Consider the following 19,974-nt stretch of genomic DNA (forward strand, 5'->3'; position numbering starts at 1 on the left):
CCCACCTCCTCAAAGCCGCCGCCGCAAAGCCCCTCTTCTCCCCCCGCGCGGCCCAGATCCCCGCGCTCCCCCGCTCGCCCGCCGCCCGCCGCCCGCCCGCGCCCACCGCCGCCGCCTGCCGCTGGTTCCGGTGGCCGTCGCCCGCGAGGGGGCTCTGCTCCTCGCCGCATTCCGGCCCTGCCGAGGGGATGGGATCTGACGGGACGGGGGCCAGGAGGCGGCTGCCGCCAGCCAACGGTGTGTCCAAGGAAGTGGCGCCGCTGCCCCAGCCCGTCCAGCCCAGGCTGCTCACGCTGCCCACCGTGCTCACCATTGGCCGCGTCGCCGCCGTCCCGTTCCTCATAAGCAGTAAGCGCCAACTAAGCTTTGCTTTGCTTTTTTCTAACTTAGTGTATACTACTTTACAGTTGGACACATGTTGCACAAGATCGATGCAAGTGTGAGATTTCCTTTACTGATCACTCGATCACGCACAGTAGTAGGCTAAAGGTAGCTGCTGAAAGCACTGACTAGTTGTAGGATTTTCTTTGGCCTTGGACTGGTTAGTTGGATTTCATTGTTTTCCGCGAGCAATCTTAGAAGAAGTGTGTGCAAAGTGGTTTGCTTTCCCTGTCTCGCCACGTTCCGGTATCTTGCACAAACAGCTTTCTTAGGCTGCCTAACTCTCAAGGAAAATAAGTCAGCAGCAGAGGAAACTTGAAATCATATAATCCCTGAATCACTGCAGCATGGACAACTAGTCAACTACTACTACTGACACATATGGCAAGAGCAAATGACCAATACACAACTCTTCCTAAGCCTTGCTGTGTAGTTTCTGATACTGCAGCGTTTCCACTATCCATATTTCCATAGTTTTAAACTAGGGTCATGCTTTGTCAGTAGTTAACATACAGGGCTACCTATGCAAGCCTAAACTGTCTCTTTTGTCCTCTATATGCTTTTGTTTGACCCAAGCTAGTTCGACTTACAGACTATCACAGTTACTAGACTCGAGAGATGCAATTTCTATGTCACGCAGCACGCACTGATGTGCATGGTCTGCTTAATCTCTTTTGTCCAAATCTTCGCAAAGTCATATTGTATTCGCGGGTTTCCTTTTGCATTCTCGATGTGTGCTTCCTCTCCATCGGTGAAGAGTACTTCTAGTGAACTTTATCCTTTATAAAGATTATGGCTGTTTCAAGAGTTCCATCATATTTTCTGGAACCACAGGGAAGAACATAGCTATCCTATTCTGAAAATGAAACTGAAAGATATACTAAATATTGTCTTCATCACGAAACTGGAACAAGCTGCAATTTGACGTATCCTATCACCATAACTGAGTCATGATCTGCCAGCGTTGCATTCTTTAGCCATTAGGGTAAATTGTATGCCAACAGTTTAGCTGAGTGTTCTGTAGCTAAAAGGTGTAAAGCTTTTGAGTTTCTTTTCTTCAGCTGAAAGCCTAAAATTTATTACTTTATTGCCCATGGCTTCATTGAACTGACCAATAGCATACTTTTGCTGTCAATTATTCATGTCGACGGTTAAATGGACTGCTCATGTGTCATCTATTGAAATTTTGAAATAGTGCCTGTTGTTTACTGGTGGCCAAATAGCATTTTTATCACAGGAACCAACAGCTTACTTTCCATGCAGTTCGCTGTTGGTTGATATCTGATATGCATTTGGCACTTTTTTTTTTGTATTTGTTATGTTTGACATAATAATCTTAGTTTGACTATGGAAATATCCCTTTTTGTGTAGTTAATTAATAGCTTGTTATCTCTACTGTTACCAGCTTTCTACATGGATGGTCCTTGGGCAGCAACTGCCACAACTGGCATCTTCCTTGCTGCAGCGATCACTGATTGGCTAGATGGTTATATTGCGAGAAAGGTGTGTCAGAAATATTTGCTGAATATAATATGCTATACTGGGTTACTCTATAATCATTTTTCCTCATGCCATTGTTTCCTGACATAATGTATTATGCAGATGCATTTGGGAACACCTTTTGGTGCATTTCTTGATCCTGTGGCCGACAAGGTTTCTTTCTCTTTTTGCTGCTCTGATACTTATTCACAATGTTGTATACGCTCTTATCTGTAGACTGTCAGTTTCCAAAGTGTGAGCTATTCTCGAGAACTAACTTCGTCGCTGCTATTCTCTACTGCAGCTTATGGTAGCTGCGACACTAGTGTTGCTGTGCACCAAACCTTTGGAAACTTCACTGCTCACGAATGGACCATGGCTTCTGACAGTTCCTTCCATTGCCATCATTGGGAGAGAGGTAGTTACCCAGCCAAATCTACATCATCATTTCCCAAAAATGCAAGGAAAAACCATTTTCTAGTTCACCTATCTATAATTATGGAAACATTAAGATGGTAGTTTGATTTCTTTAATTTTGGCCTTATGCTGATATAAATATGTATATGTTTGTTCTGTTGTAAGTGTGAGATCTTGCCTTCCTGTGGGAATAGTAGGGATGCAAGGCGGCGCCCGAACCCGGCCCGCTCCGTATACAAAGTAGAAAAAGCTAGTTTTAATTAGGCTGTGCTGCTGTTAGGCAAAGTTGTACTAATTAAGCACTTTCGCGGGTCTATGCGGGACGCCATTCTGCACCCCTAGGGAATAGGATGTTCATGTATTTGTCATGGCTATCTGATCTTATCTCTAAATAAGCCTGTCAAGCCAACATGATAAGTTAGCAACTTCCAATTATACCCTGGCTATTCGTCTCTTTCTGGTTGAATATACGCAGTATGTGCTTCAGTAGATGAAATGAAGGGGCTCTTTTGCCAACCTCTGTACTGTTTTTTATGGAGGCATGGATTGAGTGCACATTGCTTCAGCTTGATTGAGTGTCTCCACCATGAGGCTTATTTGAAACAGAACTGGAGCATGCACCCTTCTGATGCATCAAGCAAGGTAGTCAGAATCATGATTCTGAATCGGATCGGAGCTCTGTTATTAGGGTCGCAAATCGTAGAATATTAACTATCAGAACTGTAGAAATGTAGATTCTATTAGCCAAAATCGTAGAATCGGAGGGGTTAAGTTTGGATTGTAAAGCCGTAGAATCATACAACAGAATCGTGATTCCGACAACCTTGGTAAAGTGTTGAGAAGCTCAGAATAATCAAATTACGCCAAAAGCAGGGCCTGCCCAGATGTTTCGGATGTCGCTGGGCAAAATATGGCCTGTAAATCCAGGGTTGTGACCGTGTACCTACTAATACACTATGTGCATGGTTCGTAGACCGTTGCAGTTTGCACTTTTCGCCCTACCACAGGGCTGGTCCGCCTAAAAGTCGAGAGGAAATTACCAGATTTGTACGACCTTCGATTCTATGTGAATATGTGGTGTGCCATGGGCAACTTTTAGTTTGTTTCCTGGCTCAGTAGAAACAGACATATATGTGGGATGGAAGCACTTTGCCTCTTCAGTTAGATTGAGTCGCTCTACCTCTACCATATGGCTTGTTTGAATCAAAACCAGAGCATGTATGAAATGAAAAAAAAATCTTTATGCTTCAAGATATTTAGAAGCTATGAACGATTTCTATAAGTGTGCTACCCAAAAAAGTTTGATAAAAGTAACAGATTTGACATTTAACTTTCCATTTTCCAATTCCATGTGAGTGGTGCTTTGGAGCAACTTTACTTCACTTTTCTCATGGGCCCAGACATATATATCCATTTGCCATTTCGAGAGTTATCTTCTGATATGAGTTATGATAGTGTGCTATGCTTGTCACGAGCTAATGTTCTGGCGTATCTGTTTCTGTAGATCACAATGTCAGCTGTTAGAGAGTGGGCTGCGTCTCAGAATACCCAAGTTCTTGAGGTTCCTTCTGTCATCTACTGTCTTACATTGCCTTAATTAGACATTCAAATACTGAATTTGTACTTGCTACAAACAACAGGCTGTGGCAGTAAACAATTTAGGGAAGTGGAAGACAGCGACACAGATGACAGCATTGACTCTGCTCCTTGCCAGCAGAGACCCGAGGTACTTGCATTTTCTTTGACCGAGCTTAAAGCCTCGTCATTGTTTTACTGATTTTGCATGCTGACTGGTTTTTTTTTGGCGCTGTTGTTGTGCAGTCTACATGTACAAGGTGCTCTAGTCCCCCCTGGTGTTGCGTTGCTCTATGCATCTGCTGGACTTGCCATATGGTCCCTAGTGGTGTACATCAGAAATATATGGCGGATACTTCTAAAATAGTGTTAGCACATAGTGTAATAGAAGAAACAGGAGCAAAGGCGACGATATTCCATTCAAGATGCTGCAATTTTTTTGGAAGATTGTTGAGTTGATTGATGGGGCCTAGATCTTGTTGAGATCCTCGTGTGACCCGTGCCATTGGTGCTTGGCGGATTAGCCGCCAAAGCTTGTTGAGCATGCGAGGATCTCTTTAGAAGCAAAATATATAGCTCGTAGCCTGTGATGCCAGGGTGATCTACTTTCACGGAAGGTAGCCACAGCTTCGAGTGTTGGACACCGTGTGTAATGAGCTGCAAGACTGGAGACGATGCAGACGATTGTAACCGTATACAAGCGCAGACCAGGCGGCTGGCCTGTGCGTGTGGAGTTCCTGCCACTGTAATTTTACCCATATCATATTGCCAGGGAGCACAAAATTATTCTTTCAATGTGTTTCACTCGCTTCTTGCATGCGAGCCGCTGTCATGCATCTGCTGGTTTCCTTGCTGTTCTCGTTTTGCACATACTGCACTTGTGATTTAACAGAGAATTTCGGTGGATAGAGTACCGAGGGCATCTCCAAAGGAGCCCCTCAAACCCTTTCCATATGTCTGGACGGACAGCTCGAACACTGTCTCGACAGAAAACACACCTCCAATGGTAGCCCTCAAACCCAAGCCAAATATGGATGGAATATTGCTGGCTTGGGAAGGTTTTAGAACAAGGATGGATGGAATATTGCTGGCTTGGGAAGGTTTTAGAACAAGGATGGATGGATGGATGGATGGATGGAGGATGATGACGGATTTGAGTGTGTTCTTCTTTGGGTTTGTTTGGTTCCATGGGATTTGGAGGGGGTTGAAGGGGATTAAGAGGGATTAAGTCTGAATAGCTTTGATGATTTTGTTGCATGTCATTATAACCGGAACGAGATGTTCTCGGTGGACACCAGTTCGGGAATTCATACCAAACTATGGCGTCATCATCTAGAGGATCGAACCTAATCTGGAAGAAGGTCTGGGCACTTTAGGTTCCTGGTAAGGTCAAAACTTTTGTGTGGAAAGTGTTACATGGAGCCATTCCCGTTAAATCAACTTTGACGAATCATCATATTGGGACGAATTCGACCGGTGTCCAATTTGTCATGATCATCCAAAGACCTGAAACACTTGCTATATGAATGCACACCAGCAAAAACGATGTGGAACATACTAAAACTAGAACAAGCAGTATTATATTCATGTATTGTAGACAGGTCAGGTTCGGCTGTCTTGGAGTTGTTGGATTCCTCAACGAGTCATTACCCTGATCTACCTCAGGGAGGGATTGCGGAGGTTGTGGCGATCGCAACATGATACATATGGTGGATCAAACACACAGTCACAAACAAGGAGAGGACACCCCCAGCAACGAATTGGAAGTTATCTGTTCTGTCCCTATGCACAAACTTCACCAAAACAGCTCAGAGTAATAATAACACAAGAGAAGTAGTTAAATGGATGAAACCAGGTTCACGTCAAGTTAAATTAAATGTAGATGCCTCGTTCCATTTGAAGAGGGAGAAGGGGTGACGGGCGCGGTTCTGTGACAAGATAGGCAATTTCCTTGCAGGTGCATGTTTTTATGTTCCACACTCGTCATCGGCCATGATGATGGAAGCACTAACAATGAAAAAATACCTTGAACTGGTGGCATCTTTGGGCTATCACCAAGTCGTTGCTGAATCTGATTGTTTGGAGGTGATTGAAGTTTGCAAAGGAGGACAAACATGGTGTAATGAAGAAGCTGCAGTTTACGCAGACTGTATTGATCTGCTGATGGAAATAGAAACAATTCAATACTCTCACTGTCTCCAGGAGGCCAATGGTGTCGCACATGAGATAGCGAAACATGGTTATGAAAATCATTTATCTTGTAATTGAGTAGATGATTACCCTTCTTTTCTTACCGCACATGAGGTGCTTATTTGATTAATAAAGTAAGCCATGATAGCATTTCCTTGGAAAAAAGAGGGATTAAATTCCTACATGTCAAAATCCTCCTCAATCCCCTCCAACCCCCTTGTGGAGTAGATTAACCACAAGCACTTGTGGGTTTCTGTTAGTAGTAATGTATGATGTCATTTGTATGTTAGTGTATGAAGAACAACATCATCTGGCCCACCACGGACCCTACAACCGCCTCAAACTCTAGCCGGAAAACCTAGCCTTCACTCTCTTCACTCCACTCCTCCCAATCTGCTCGCACCTCTCCTCTTCGGTCATGTCCCCGTGGTCCCACACCGCCATGTATGGCTCCGGAGCGGAGGAGGATCCAATCGACTGGGACACGCTCGCTGCGGAGGATGACAGCGATCTCGCTCGTAGCCGATCGGGTGGCTCATCTAGTCGGGCCTCGTCCCCCATCGTCCTTGTCGGGTTCCTCTAGCTACACGCCCTCTAGCGGTCCAGCGGGGCTTTTGCAGCTCAGGGTCGGCCCCTCCATGGCGATCGACGTGCCTCCCTCATCAATGTAGGAGCAACTAGTCTGCGGCGTCCTATACCGGTCCTTGCCCAGTAAGGAGACCGATGCCCATCAATTCTTCTAATATTTTAGATAGAAGAAAGTGTTGGAAGAACACTAAGACATTGAAGGAGGGCTCGAGGTGTCGAAGCCTTGACGGACTTCTAGAGTCCTCCGACTCCGATGTCGTCCCCCAACAACGACACCTACTTCGTCTTCGAGCTTTACATAAGGGCAAGGGCAAATGCTGGTGAAGGTACTTCCCTGTATAGTATGCCCAATACGATGTCCTTTTGTTATTGAACTATCGTCTGTCATCTATCATTTGTAGTATGCTATATATGAACTATGTATGAACTGACATATCATACTCTCTTCATTCCTTTATGTAAGGTGCATCTTTTTGGGCGCAATGACTAAGGCACAGATTTGAAGATAATTTTCGACAAAAATACCATTAGCTAATTAGGTAGTTAGCAGGTTGATTATCGACAGCTAAATAACTAGCGGCCATTAAAAGGCAACTAAATCTTGCTGCATCAGAATAAAATCCGGTGGGATGGGAGAGAGAAATGTGAGTACAGAAAATCAGAGAGATATATTCTATTTTTACTACCTTCCTATTGGGAATACACGTTACTTTTTATCTAAAGCATGTAATGGATGGTGGAAGGGCACGCATGAAAAATCGCGAGGAAAAGAGAAATACACCTTACATTGTGAATTTTTTAGAAAAAACTAATACACCTTATATAAAGAAACGGAGTGAGTACGTAGTTTGTGTGTTTGTATTGATCGACGTCGCATGGGCTGCATGGATTTGGGGTTTATAAAATAGGGGATATTGTTGTCCGGAGGGACAGATGATATCATGAGATCGACCCCTCGTTGTTTGCGGCAATTTTGAAGTCGGTAGAGGTGGTCCAACACATTTTTTTTAACATCTCCAACACATGCTCTTGGATCCTCCAACTCATTGGTCATCTCATCTCATCATCTCAAAAAAGAAAAGAAAAACTCTTTCAGTTGGTCCAGCTTGCCCGCTCTCGACGGCTTAGATCGCGTGGATTTAGATCTAGCGGCCGCAACTCGAACTGAGAAACCCGCCCCCCGGCCCCCAAAACGGAGCAGAGTCCTCGCGAGTCATGAACATGGGATGAGGCTACCGGCGTGGCTCACCGCCGTGCCGCCGGACCCCCGCGTGTACGGTGACCTCATCCAGCGCTGCGCGGACGCCGGCCACCTCGCCACCGGCAGGCAGCTCCACGCCCGCCTCGCCACCCTCTCCGTGATCCCCTCCAACTTCCTTGCCTCCAAGCTCATCTCACTCTACTCCAGAACCGGACGCCTGCACGACGCCCGCAGGGTGTTCGACGCCATCCCGCAGCCCAACCTCTTCGCCTGGAACGCCATCCTCATCGCGCTCTCCCTCCACTCGCCCCAACCCTCCGCGGCTCTTCGCCTCTTCGCGGCCTCCGGCGTGTCCCCCGACGAGATCACCGTCTCCGCGCTCCTCAAGTCCCTCGCCGCGTCCGGGCCGGGCCTGTCCCCTCTCGTCACCGGGGAGCTCCACGCCCTCGCGTTCCTGCGCGGGTTTGGCGCGGACCTCTTCGTGTCCAATGGGCTCATCACCGCCTACGCGAACGCTGGGGACATGCGCTCCGCTCGCGCGGTGTTCGACCAAATGCCACGCAAGGACGTCGTGTCCTGGAACTCTCTTATATCAGCGTACACCCGTGGAGGATGGTACACAGAGTGCTTGGAGTTATTCCATGAGTTGGTGCAGGCTTGCGCTGGCGGTGGCGTTCGGCCAAACAGCGTCACGGTAACAAGTGTGCTGCATGCTTGTGCCCAGCTCAAGGCTGTTGATTTCGGGGTCTATGTCCTCCGGATTGCTAAGGAGAGTGGGCTTGATATGGACACCGCAGCATGGAACTCAGTCGTAGGGTTTTACGCCAAATGTGGGCGGTTGCACTATGCACGACAGTTGCTTGAAAGGATGCCTAAGAAAGATGCGGTCAGTTACAGCGCCATGATTACTGGTTACATGAACAATGGGCATGTCGATGAGGCAATGGATCTTTTCCGTCAAGCAGATGCTAAAGGCATCAGCACATGGAATGCGTTGATTTCTGGATTGATACAAAATGGACGCCAGTCTGACGTTCTTGAATTGCTTCATGAGATGATGGGTGCTGGGATACTGCCCAATACAGCTACTCTTTCAATCATCATGCCCTCAGCACCGTTGTTCTCAACCCTACTGGGAGCAAAGCAAGCTCATGGTTATGTGATAAGAAATGATTATGATCAGAGCAACAATGTTGTCAGTGCATTGATCGATGCTTACTCAAAGGCTGGATTTCTTTATATGGCCAGGAAGGTGTTTGAATTGCATGAGAATAGAAGCACGATTGCCTGGACATCGATCATTTCGGCTGTCGCAGCTCATGGAGATGTTACGGAGGCACTGGACCTGTTTAATCAGATGGTCAGTACTGGCACTAGGCCTGATACTGTAACTTTCACTGTTGTGCTTACTGCATGTGCTCATGCGGGCAAGGTAACCGAAGCTCGTGAATTTTTTCACTCCATGCAAGCTATGTTTGGTATCAGTCCTGTGATGGAGCAGTATGCTTGCATGGTTTCTGTACTCAGCCATGCTGGTATGCTTAAGGATGCGCTTGACCTTGTAAACAAGATGCCTTTTGAGCCAAATGCAAAGGTCTGGGGTACACTGCTTAATGGAGCAGCCGCAGTTGGTGATGTTGAGCTTGGTCGGTTTGTGTTTGATCGACTGTTCATAATAGAGCCTAAGAACACAGGTAACTACATTGTGATGGCTAATCTGTACTCAAATGCTGGCAAATGGGAAGAAGCTGAAACCATAAGGAGCATGCTGTGGGGAGTTGGATTGGAGAAAGTTCCTGGGTGTAGTTGGAATTGAGGGGTTCCATAGTCTGCTAGAACTGGTTGCTGCAGATACATTGTTAGCAAAGCGGGCAACAGAAACTTAATTTGGTTGTTGGTTGATTAATCAGATTCAATTATAGACAAGAGCCTGGCATCAACCTAACTGTTGAATGGAGACAATTTATAGTGATGACATTCAATAGATCCAACTGTTGAGATGTAATTTTCAAGCCTGATAGGTACCAGCCTTTTGGATTTACATGGACCATCTTATTCCGAACCTGATGGTCAATCATATTGATTTGATTGAGCAACAAATTCTTGGACGACAGCCAATGAGAGCATTGCTTCCATGATATTCTTATCTAAACCTTTTGTACTATGAGCTGACGATACTTTTCTTATCTTTATTTGCTATTTCAATGACACCAATTTACCAAAGCAACAGAGAATTTCATGATCATAGTTTCTTAGAACCAAGAGCAGTCTAGTTTTAAGCTTCAGGATGCCAAGCCTGATCTGTTTCTTTATGAAATACTAATATCAAGGTGCAGAAGAATCGATTCCATAAAGAAAAAGTTCCTTTCATACCCTAGATCCAATGAATAATGAGAGCATTGCTTCCATGATATTCTCATCTGAACCTTTTGTACTGTGAGCTGACAATACTTCTCTTATTTTTATTTGTTATTTCAATACATCAGTTACTGAAGCAACATATATTTTCATGATCATAGTTTCTTAGAAGCAAGAGCAACCGTGTTCTAAGCTTCAGGATGTCAAGCATGGCATGTTCCTTCTGGATGTAATACTAAGATGAGGCTAGATGAGAAGAATCGATTTCATGAAGAAAAGTTGCTTCCACACCCTAGATCGAATGAATAATGGCTTTTCCTTGTCGCATTAATATGGAAAAGTAAAGCTACTCTTAGGAGTTAGGATCATGTGCACCCATGATTCAGATGTGCATCTTTGTGTGTACTTGGTATTTGCACTGTTAAAATATCATTTAAAACTTTTTTCTTCCTGCAGAAAATAAACTGATTCCTGTAAATTTTACGTGAAGTTCCTGTTTTCGAAACATTGTCCGCATATGTAGAAATACCTAAGTTAGGAGTGCAAAGAGATCGCACAACAAGATCTGCCTTTTGGGGTTGATTATGGTTCACATGCTTGGATCATCCTACTTCTCTACTTCCCAGCTCATGAAGTCCAAAAGAAGAAGAGCACGCAAGCAGCTCCCAGGTTTGTTACCTAACTTATTCTGGACTCGCTACCAGAAAAGCATATATGCCTGTTATTTCGTTGTGTGGCCACACTGCTCACATGCTAAAACTTCACAGGCCGAAAGGCCGCCCAAACGAGGAAAGGAGATAATGTTACCGGTGGGAACTTTGATGAGATGAAAACAACAGCCTGCAATCTTGATGCGTGGCGGTGCAAGACACCCCGGAGCCTAGCTTGGAGTTCAAGTGAAGCCAAGTGAGTATAATCACCCCCATCACTACAATCGTGTTTCTTTTTTAGATTTGTGAATAAATGCATCTCTTTAATCATACACAGTGTACAGCTAGCCACGCACCTCCATCTCAACATATGCGATGAGAGCATAAGACGATGCATCATGCATGGAGGTGGTCCGGGTGGAAGTGGAACACTCGATAATTTGGATCATAGCACGCACACACACGCGTAGTAGTGCGGTGAAAAAATTACCACACAACAACAAGCACTCAAGCAGCAAGGGCATATCACTATATCAGAGGGGCTGTTGTCACTTTCATTTCCTTTTTGGCATTATGTTATACATCCCCACCGTCAGCATGCATTTCTTGACAACTTTTGAATTCGAAACTTGGCAGGTGGTCAATTAATCTGTGTCTTGTCCGTGTTCCCGTGTCTCGATCCAAATCTGGAGTTTCAAAATGGTCTGAATTTTTGTCTTGGTGCTACTATTGTGCATGCGTGCGTGCGTGCGTGCTGACGGAGTACGTGTAATCTTGTGCACGTGATGCACCTCCCAGATCACGGTAATGGCCAACGGTGAGAGAAGGCGTATATCAGTATTATGCGTCATTTGTGCGTTGGCCGTGTAGGCGAGCAAAGCATGGCATGTGGCATGGGCTATGCGTGCCTGCAATCACTTGCCGGAGAAGCCCAGCATCATCATCGTCCATCAGCCTCTGGCGCAAAAGCTTCCACTCCAAGATCGGGAATGATGGGAGGAGGTTTGACCGGTTGTAGAAGAATACATACAGTACTTGCCGGACGGTTAAATTCTTGGAACAAGACAGGTACAGACTGTAGAGCCTCCATCCTGTGATCTTTATTCTTCTACTTTGGTCTCTTTACACTTTAACCGCTACTGTACTGGCTTTCCAACCCTTTTCTCCTTTTTCTTGACCGGCCAAAATCTAGTCTGACCGTCGTTTCAAAGCGTAACTTTTTGTTACTGAAGAGTCAAAAGCTCTACTAGTCCAAGTGTATGTCTGTCTAACCATGCAAGGTGTCAAAACATGGTTGAGGGGGCGGCGGCAGGACTCCGAATCCAAAGACCCTATGCAGGATGCAGCACACGGTACGGACCCTGACATCCATGAATAATGCCCCAGCTCGCTGTCCATCTCCTGCCCATTGTTCAGGTACATTCATGAGTGCTTTCTTTAGACGTACTACTACTAACCAGGTACATTTGTTCATGGCTGTATGTGAAGCTCCTGGGGTGGCCTGGGTGAGGAATTGTTGTACCAAGAAGAGCAGAAGCGTGAGCAGTAGCAGGGGAATCAATCAAAGCAAAGGTACGTGCATTTTTCACTAAAACCACTCACACCTCCCTAGTCACTAGTACCTTCCGTCCTTATTATAAGATGTTTTGGATATTTCAATATGAACTATATATATTGATTGAAGTAAGTGAACAAATGCACTAAAATGTGTCTACGTACACCTAATTTAGAAAAAAGTTAGAACATCTTATAATAGTGAAGAGAGGGAGTATTTAGCTGCAAGCATGCTCCTCTGATGCTCGTAGTTAGCCCTAATAATATGTGAGAGGACAGCTCAGGTGTCATTGTTTAACACCAGCGCATCTTGTCGGTTACCTCTCCGATTCAGTTGGGTTGGAGCACAGGCCGCTCGTGAGGCACCGCGACAAGGACGCCCCAAGCGTTTTCGCCTTTGTCCTCGTCCTGAATTTTCTTGCATTATCATCACATATATTCACATGCATATATAACAACAACACGGGGAGGTCGGTGCACAGAATTGAGGGCGCTGCTACGAACTGCTAAAACCCACGGGCAAAGGTGAGGTGATGGGGCCGACCGACAGCAAGCGCAAGCGGGTTAAATGAGCGAGCAGCGCTGCCCTTCACGTGGCTTTCTTTCTGCCCTCCCTCTGTGATGTTATCAGTCTTGCCACATTGCAGATTACGAGGCCCAAGGCTAAGACCCCACATGTCCCCTCCTGTGGCCATCTCTTTGTTAATCCAGTTTTCTTTTCTTTTATCAGTGGAATCAGTGTTACCATCTCAGTTCCACATGCGCTTTGCAAGCTCTGTTAGGTAGTCAAGGGCTGAGCTTGTGTGTGCTACTACACAATTGACATGTTGAGTTGAGTTGCCCTGGCACTTGGCTGACGCCAACTGTATATTATGGTTTCGACACCGCCTCTCATGTGACTCCTGCATCCAAAGTTTTATTTATGAACGTGAACCATGGGATCATTATGCTTCTCAATTTGCAGTACGTTGAAGAAAACCGTGAAACACTGAAGAATGTACCACTACTTCTACAGTAGAGTGAAAGAAGGTCTCTAGTGGCGCCAGTAACGCGCCTCACGGGTGGCAGTCACGGACAGAGCCGGCCGCCCGTCACTGTGGTCATCTCAAATCCTCCGTCAAATCCCCTGCCTCCTAGCAGCCTCTCTAGCTAGCGTCGGACGCTTCTCACGCCCGCAACAAAGAGAGAGAGAGAGAGAGAGAGAGGGAGGGAGGGAGGGAGACAGCTCCCGCTTCAAGCCTCCTCCTCCGAATTCAGCAACCGCCGCACCCCCCGCCATACCCTGCCGAGCCATCCATCTCAAAAGCAGCAGCGGGCATGCAGATGCAGTGCAGCTAGCAGAAGCGCCTAAAGCCACCGCCGCCACATGCTGCGTGTTGCCTCTGCCTAGCACAAGCGCAGGCCGGTACGCGCGCACCATTTATCTTCCCCTTCCCCTGCCATTGCCGAGCTCGGGTACGCTGCGAGGTCGCTGCGTCGACAAGGGTGGCCGGGAGGAATGTCTGAACCAGCCACGCAATGCAGGTCGGTCGCTACTCGCCAGCCACCTTGTTGGATTGCTGGGTGCTTTCTCGGTTTCCAGGACAGATTCTTTGATTGTTTATCCGCGGATGCCGCCTTGGTCTCGGCGCTGCCTCTGCTCTCGAGCTGCGTGTCCGTGGCGTGTTAATGGGGATCCTAGAGGATCAGTTCCTGAGCCCTTTTCTCTCATTTGTGTGGATCGCAGGGGAAATGGCGGCGGCGGCGAGGGCGGTGCCGGCGGCATGAGGACGGTGGAGTGCCTCAGAGGGAGGCTGCTCGCCGAGAGGGTGGCGTCCAAGGCGGCCGAGGAGGAAGCCGACCAGCTCGCCGCCAGGGTACACACATTCCGTACTCATGTGTCAACCCCTTTAATTCCTACTGTTGGTTCGGTACAGCTTTAATTTTGTTCTTTGATTCGATGACAGTTGGATGAGCTTGAGAAGAAGCTCTCCGACGAGGTCAAGATCAGGGACAGGGCGGAGCGGAGGCTGAGGAGGGCCATCAAGAGGCTCGAGTCCGTCAAGATTCTGGATGTGGGGAGCTCCATCGGCTCGCTCTCCTCCAACTCCAACGCCTGCTCCGGCCAACAGGCGGCGCCGGAGATGGACGGTCCGGCGAGCTCGTTGAGCACCGTCGATCCCGTACGGTCCGGCCCTCGCGAGGACAAGGGATGGGACGGCGAGAGCGTGAAGGGCTCCTCGGCCGGTTCCTGCACTCAGGCCAACTCCTCACAGGACGGGAGCTGGTTCTCCGTTGTGTCCGAGCAGTCCGGCTCTGGAGTCTGCAAGGAGGAGGAGAGTCGCACGGAGGACTCTGACGACGCCGCGAACGAGAAGTGCGGTTCCGGTGACGGCGCTGGTGACGTTGATCGTGATTCAGAGAGGTACGCGGCGTGCAGGTTTACAAGGAGTGCCTTTTTACTGGTTGTTAAAAAAAGTTGATTAATTAATTGCTTATTATTGCTCTATGGATTATTAGCCTTTTTTGCATAGGTGTTTCCAGATTACTGCTACTAGTTTAGTGCAGAGTTTTACTTTTCCCCCACAGGAATTAGGCTACGTTTCCTCTTTTTTATGTGTTTTCATCATGTTGTTAATGTTAGGTTTGAAGGGAACAATATGTACTGCATGCCTCACTTAGTGGAATAATTGTGTTTAGGATAGAAAAGGAGACGGACGGATTGTCGGCGTTGTTCACATCTGTACTTCAGGCATCCCTCTGTGTGTTCCGGACCTTTTTAGCAGGATAGGAGCGATTCTTGATGTGTCTGTGCGTCTCTTTTTATAGCACCCACTATGTTTTTGCACCATCATACCGATTGTGCTGTGCAGAACTAACGGAATTTTTCTGTGCAGCAGGAGAGAAGAGCAGCCTGGAGCGTCCAGCGGCTCGTCAAAATCCGAAGCGAGCTACCGCGACGAGGAGGACGACAGGCTCGCGCTGGTGCTGGTAGACAACCCGCACTACAGCGCAGAGCCGGCCGAGACCAAGAGAAGAAGGAGGAGGAGAAAGAAGAGAATGACGGGCTCGCCATGGTCCTGGCGGACCCCCAGCCGAGAGCGACGAGCGTCGGCGGCAACGACGTGCAGTCGGTCCTGCTGGCGCTGCGGCAGGTCAAGGAGCAGCTGCGCTACACCATTCAGAGGAGGTCCGAGGGGCTTGTCGCGCACCGAGAGCTATGCGGTCACTGACCGAGCCTGTTCTGTTCTGGTCTCAAAAGCATCTTTTGTTGTTGTTGCGATGGTCTCATAATTATAAGCATCCCGAGAAGCGGAAGCTCAAGTGTGTTGCACTTGCACTTGCAGTGCTGTATTTATCTACAGCGTTATGAGTATATCTATGCTGGAATAAGCTTTACTGGTGTGAGACGTTGTAGTGGTTGTATATATATTTATATGAAAAGTGAATCCCCTGTGTTGTTTATTAGTGTTCCAAAGCAAAGGGATGGCTTTTTTTTTTTAGAAACAGCAAAGGGATGGCTAGTACACCCTTGCTCACAAATATCAAATATAATACTCCCTTCGTTCCTAAATATTTGTCTTTCTAGAGATTTCAACAAGTGACTATATATAAAGTAAAATGAGTAAATCTACATTTTAAAATATGTCTACATACATTTGTATATTGTAGTTCATTTGAATGTCTAGAAAGACAAATATTTAGGAACGGAGGAAGTACGTTCTAGTAAAGAAGAATCTGAATCTAGATACTTTTTAGTGTATTTGTTCACTTATAGTCCGCACGTAGCCCATATTAAAATATATGCAAAACATCAGCCATTGAAGTGTCGAGCAGCCGAGAGGGTCGCCCACAACGCATCCACGATGTTCGCGCCTATTTAATGCCGAAGATGCGTGACTGGACGAAACGGGATGGATATCTATCATGCCCATTCAATGGCCCGTCCGTCCGTATGCCGCCGTTAGCAGGCTCGTCAGTCTAGAAACCCACTCCGACATCCCGCATTGATGCGTGGCCTCACCGGAATCCGCTAGTTAAAGGTAACCACTCCCGGCTATCTCCACAGGACAACACATCCGCTCCACATACCCTTCCTTTCCTTCACATCCGCCATGACCGCCAGCGAGAAAGCGTCGTGGGACAGTCTGTCGCAGGAGATGAAGCACGCAGTGACCGCCCTTGCCACCGCCTGGCGTAGCCGCCGTGCTAGGCGGATCGAGGGCAGCTCGCCCGAGGTCTTCGACGACGAGGACGATACCACGATGGAGACGGGCTCCGATGACTCCGCACTGGCTCCCGCCTCTCATGTGCACGCCGACTTCACCATGGAGTAGGTGCCGATGCACTTTAACGCCGCCATGGCGGAGGTGCGACATGTGTTAGCGCCTCTATCAGTGTTCTAGCAGGCGCAGGAGAAACAACGGTACAACATGTTCCTCCTAGAGCAGCATCGGTTGGCGAAGGGCCAGATCTACGGCGAGCGCGCGAGCGAGGAGGCCTAGCGGCCATGGCCGCAACAAACCCCAACTTCGTGGCGGAGCAGCGTGCCATTTACGATGTCGTCCGCACTCAAGCCGCCGCTCGCCAGGAAGCGGCCGCCGCGTAGGCGCAGTTGCAAATGATCGCGGAAGAGAACAACGCGAGTTGCGCCTCCTACGCGCTGCCGACAAACCATCAGCCGGACCGATGGGACAAGAACGGCACCGGCGCCACCATTTCCATAGTGGACCTCACGTCCATGAAGGCGGCGGTACCTTGTGTCCCATGTCCGTCTCCTATGTTCTACTCTTCCTTGCCGGAGACGGCACCTTCACTTCATCGGTCTTATCGCCGATGCTTATGAAGACAGCGGATGAAGGACCCTTGCCGGAGACGGCACCTTCACTTCATCGGTCTTATCGCCGATGCTTATGAAGACAGCGGATGAAGGACGACACAGGCTTGAACGCAAGGAGCTGTCGTCATAGGATATGTACAGGGGCAGGCCTTTTTCTGGTTCTAAATGTTTGAAATGTAATGAAATCCGGTAATGTTTGCACGAATTTCATCCGTTTGTTAAAAAAAACTTTGAAATGTATGCCATTAGCTTTGGATGTCGTCCTCCCACATCCATGTCGGCGGAGACGCGGAAAGATTTTTATGGGTTGCCGATGGAGATGCGCTTACCAGACATTCAGATACCGTGGACGTATATAGCATGCATCTGAAACGAACAATACAAACACAAAAACTGAACAGACACGAGTACATGGCTAAGAAGTAGTACCACTACAAAGGGAAACGAAGTACTGTAGTACACAGGTGTCCCCAGACCAGGCAGCAAACAGACTATGCTGCCAGCGAGTACAGCAAGGAAGTCTTCGAGTGCTGCACGGTAAACAGCACTCAAATGGCTCCAAGCGGAGTACAGCAAGGAAGTCATCAAGCGCTACACAGTAAACAGCACACGAATGGCTCCGATAACATCGACGCCATTGGCGTTGTTAGTCTTGTACAAACTACGGCTTCACCGACGTCTCGAGGGGCATGTTTGAGACGACCCTACGAGAAGATGGAATTGATTATTTTCATGTTATGGGATATACGTATAACAGCGGCCAATACCACATCATGGAAACAAATGCTATTGTATGATGATAAGAGCGTATTTAATCTAACCTCAAAAAGGCAGGGACTGTTTTCCATTATGCCGTGCCAGCTACAGTAGCCGTGTCCTGTGTTACACGTGTACAGAGGACAGGAGGAAGACAACGAATTACAACAACAAACATGAAGCACAAGTTCTACACAAAAACATGCCATAGAGTGGAAGACATACCGGCTTGGAGGTGTCTTTGTCCTTTCCTTCAGATGACCCACTAGGCGCTCCTGCAAACCTGGCATAGTAGTTAAGAGATGTTAGATATAGCTTGCTGTTACTTGTTAGGTTTGGGTCCTGGTCGAAAGAATGACTTGACACTGCCGCATTCATCTACCTAAGGGCCCGTGCCTTCCGCTTCTCTTCTTCCGCCTTGCCAACTTCTGTGCTCTGACCAAATCGCTCTAAGCGGGCTTTTTTCTTTGCCTCGGTATCATCAGAGGAGGGCGTGGGAAGGCCAAACCTACAAATTAATGGAAGTATGTATCAGTTCACAATTTGGGGAAGTAAAGAACATACAAGTGCATCACAGGTAATTAAGTGTATATCGCACACCTCTCAGCTCTGGACTTCTTCTTCTGCTCCTCCATCTTTTCATTGGAAGATCCGGTCCCAAACCTTGTAAACAAGATAATTGGTAGCCACATTTCTTAGTATTTGAAATATATCATGCATACAACGGACCAACCAAATAGGAACCACATAAGTGATGGAGAAGACAGAGAATTAGTTGGCATGGGAACAGCTCCTTCAGTTTTCATCAAATTAAGATCACACACTAATATTGAAGTATTCCCTTAACTAGATCGAAGCTGAGTTTCCACTGTAACAAAAATAAAAATAAAAATGATGTTGCTAACCAGTTCATGTACTATCGATCAGTTTAAATAATCCAGCATGTACTAACGATTGTCAATCAGTTCAACAAATTATGTTGGAATCGAGCCCATTAACTATAAAAACTGGTCCGGTCATTTCAGATGTATGCATAAGATATGCACAATCTTTCATAGATATTCGGAACACAAGCATAACATTGGAGAAAGAAGTGGTGAACGGTAACATTCTTTCACCATATAGATACAAAAAAGGTGTACAATAATAACATAATTCATCATACGGGTCTTAATTCTTACCAACATAAACAACGAAATAGTTACAGCATTGTTTACCAAAAAAATTGAATATCTATATTTGCAAATCTTGTCTGCTTAGTTCCAGATATGTGTGTGTTTTCATTGATTAGCAGGTTTTGTCTAGCATGTAGATGTAAATACCATAGTAGGAGAATTTGCCAATATTTCATTAGAGATGGGATGTATTGGGGTTCTAAAATCCTAACACCATGGCAGTCAATGTAATAAACCTGAAAGTCAAGACTATAGAGCCAAAAAATAAGATCATCATTGTACTACAGTAGTCAAATACAATAGAAAGGTTAGAAAAGAATTCAGCAGGTAAAATACTTGACATAACCATAGTTCACGATAGGGCCTGGACATCGCGATCTAGACTAAAGCAGCTTAACATTACAGGACAGTTCACATGCAACAAACATGAGCACCCTTGTCTCCTGGACCATTGGAGATATACCAACTAAGTCGCTTGTTTCTTTGTTCTTTTTGTTTTTTGATTTTGCTTCAGGAAACCTTTACAACAAAGCTTTTGTGGTTAGATACATCCATTATGCATTGTGATAGTTTTTTTTTATCTAATACCCCTAACATCCAGAAGCCACTCGATGGTGTGATGCTTAATTTCTCATACCTGCGTAGATACCTTCAAATCCATGCTTACTGTAAATAATGTAACTAAAAAACTCTAAGGTGAGCGCACTATTATATCCGTCCTATCACTGGAGATAAGCCCCTGGCCAACAATAAACATAAAAGGCTACTACAACAAAATCCCGTAAACTAGAAAAGTACTCCATAACTTCCAGCACGACTGCCCTAGAGAGT

General features: G+C 46.6%; 3 protein-coding genes and 1 pseudogene across 3 annotated transcripts in view; 3 read left to right on the forward strand and 1 right to left on the reverse strand.

Annotated features, from left to right (window-relative positions):
- On the forward strand, window positions 1–4,647 carry LOC123092515 (cardiolipin synthase (CMP-forming), mitochondrial; the record flags this gene model as incomplete). Its single annotated transcript, XM_044514317.1, is given in 7 exon segments — window positions 1–348; window positions 1,787–1,884; window positions 1,984–2,034; window positions 2,165–2,278; window positions 3,782–3,838; window positions 3,918–4,003; window positions 4,099–4,647. Coding segments are annotated over 7 exon segments (875 nt in total), but the record flags the coding sequence as incomplete, so codon positions are not given.
- A 3,133-nt stretch (window positions 4,648–7,780) lies between these two features.
- Window positions 7,781–10,125, forward strand: LOC123092516 (pentatricopeptide repeat-containing protein At2g37310-like). The gene has a single exon (XM_044514318.1). The coding sequence runs from the start codon at window positions 7,857–7,859 to the stop codon at window positions 9,645–9,647; it is 1,791 nt and encodes a 596-aa protein (XP_044370253.1). The 5' UTR covers window positions 7,781–7,856; the 3' UTR covers window positions 9,648–10,125.
- Window positions 10,126–12,926: 2,801 nt separating this feature from the next.
- LOC123090151 (uncharacterized) lies at window positions 12,927–15,837 on the forward strand (annotated as a pseudogene).
- A 1,769-nt stretch (window positions 15,838–17,606) lies between these two features.
- The window catches only part of LOC123092517 (protein MODIFIER OF SNC1 11), a 2,966-nt gene continuing 598 nt past the window's right edge, over window positions 17,607–19,974 (reverse strand). The window contains exons 2-6 of the mRNA XM_044514319.1: window positions 18,569–18,631; window positions 18,351–18,476; window positions 18,194–18,251; window positions 18,034–18,089; window positions 17,607–17,916 (exon numbers count right to left, since the gene is read on the reverse strand). Of these exons, the coding sequence (XP_044370254.1) occupies window positions 18,060–18,089; window positions 18,194–18,251; window positions 18,351–18,476; window positions 18,569–18,631 (277 nt within the window). The 3' untranslated portion in view covers window positions 17,607–17,916; window positions 18,034–18,059. The remainder of the gene's footprint in view (window positions 17,917–18,033; window positions 18,090–18,193; window positions 18,252–18,350; window positions 18,477–18,568; window positions 18,632–19,974) is intronic.

This window comes from Triticum aestivum, chromosome 4B, assembly GCF_018294505.1.
Source record: "Triticum aestivum cultivar Chinese Spring chromosome 4B, IWGSC CS RefSeq v2.1, whole genome shotgun sequence".
Lineage (NCBI taxonomy): Eukaryota > Viridiplantae > Streptophyta > Magnoliopsida > Poales > Poaceae > Triticum > Triticum aestivum.

Coding starts and splice junctions, on each gene's coding strand:
- LOC123092516 (XM_044514318.1), top strand. CDS start 7,857: ATGAGGCTACCGGCGTGGCTCACCGCCGTGCCGCCGGACCCCCGCGTG.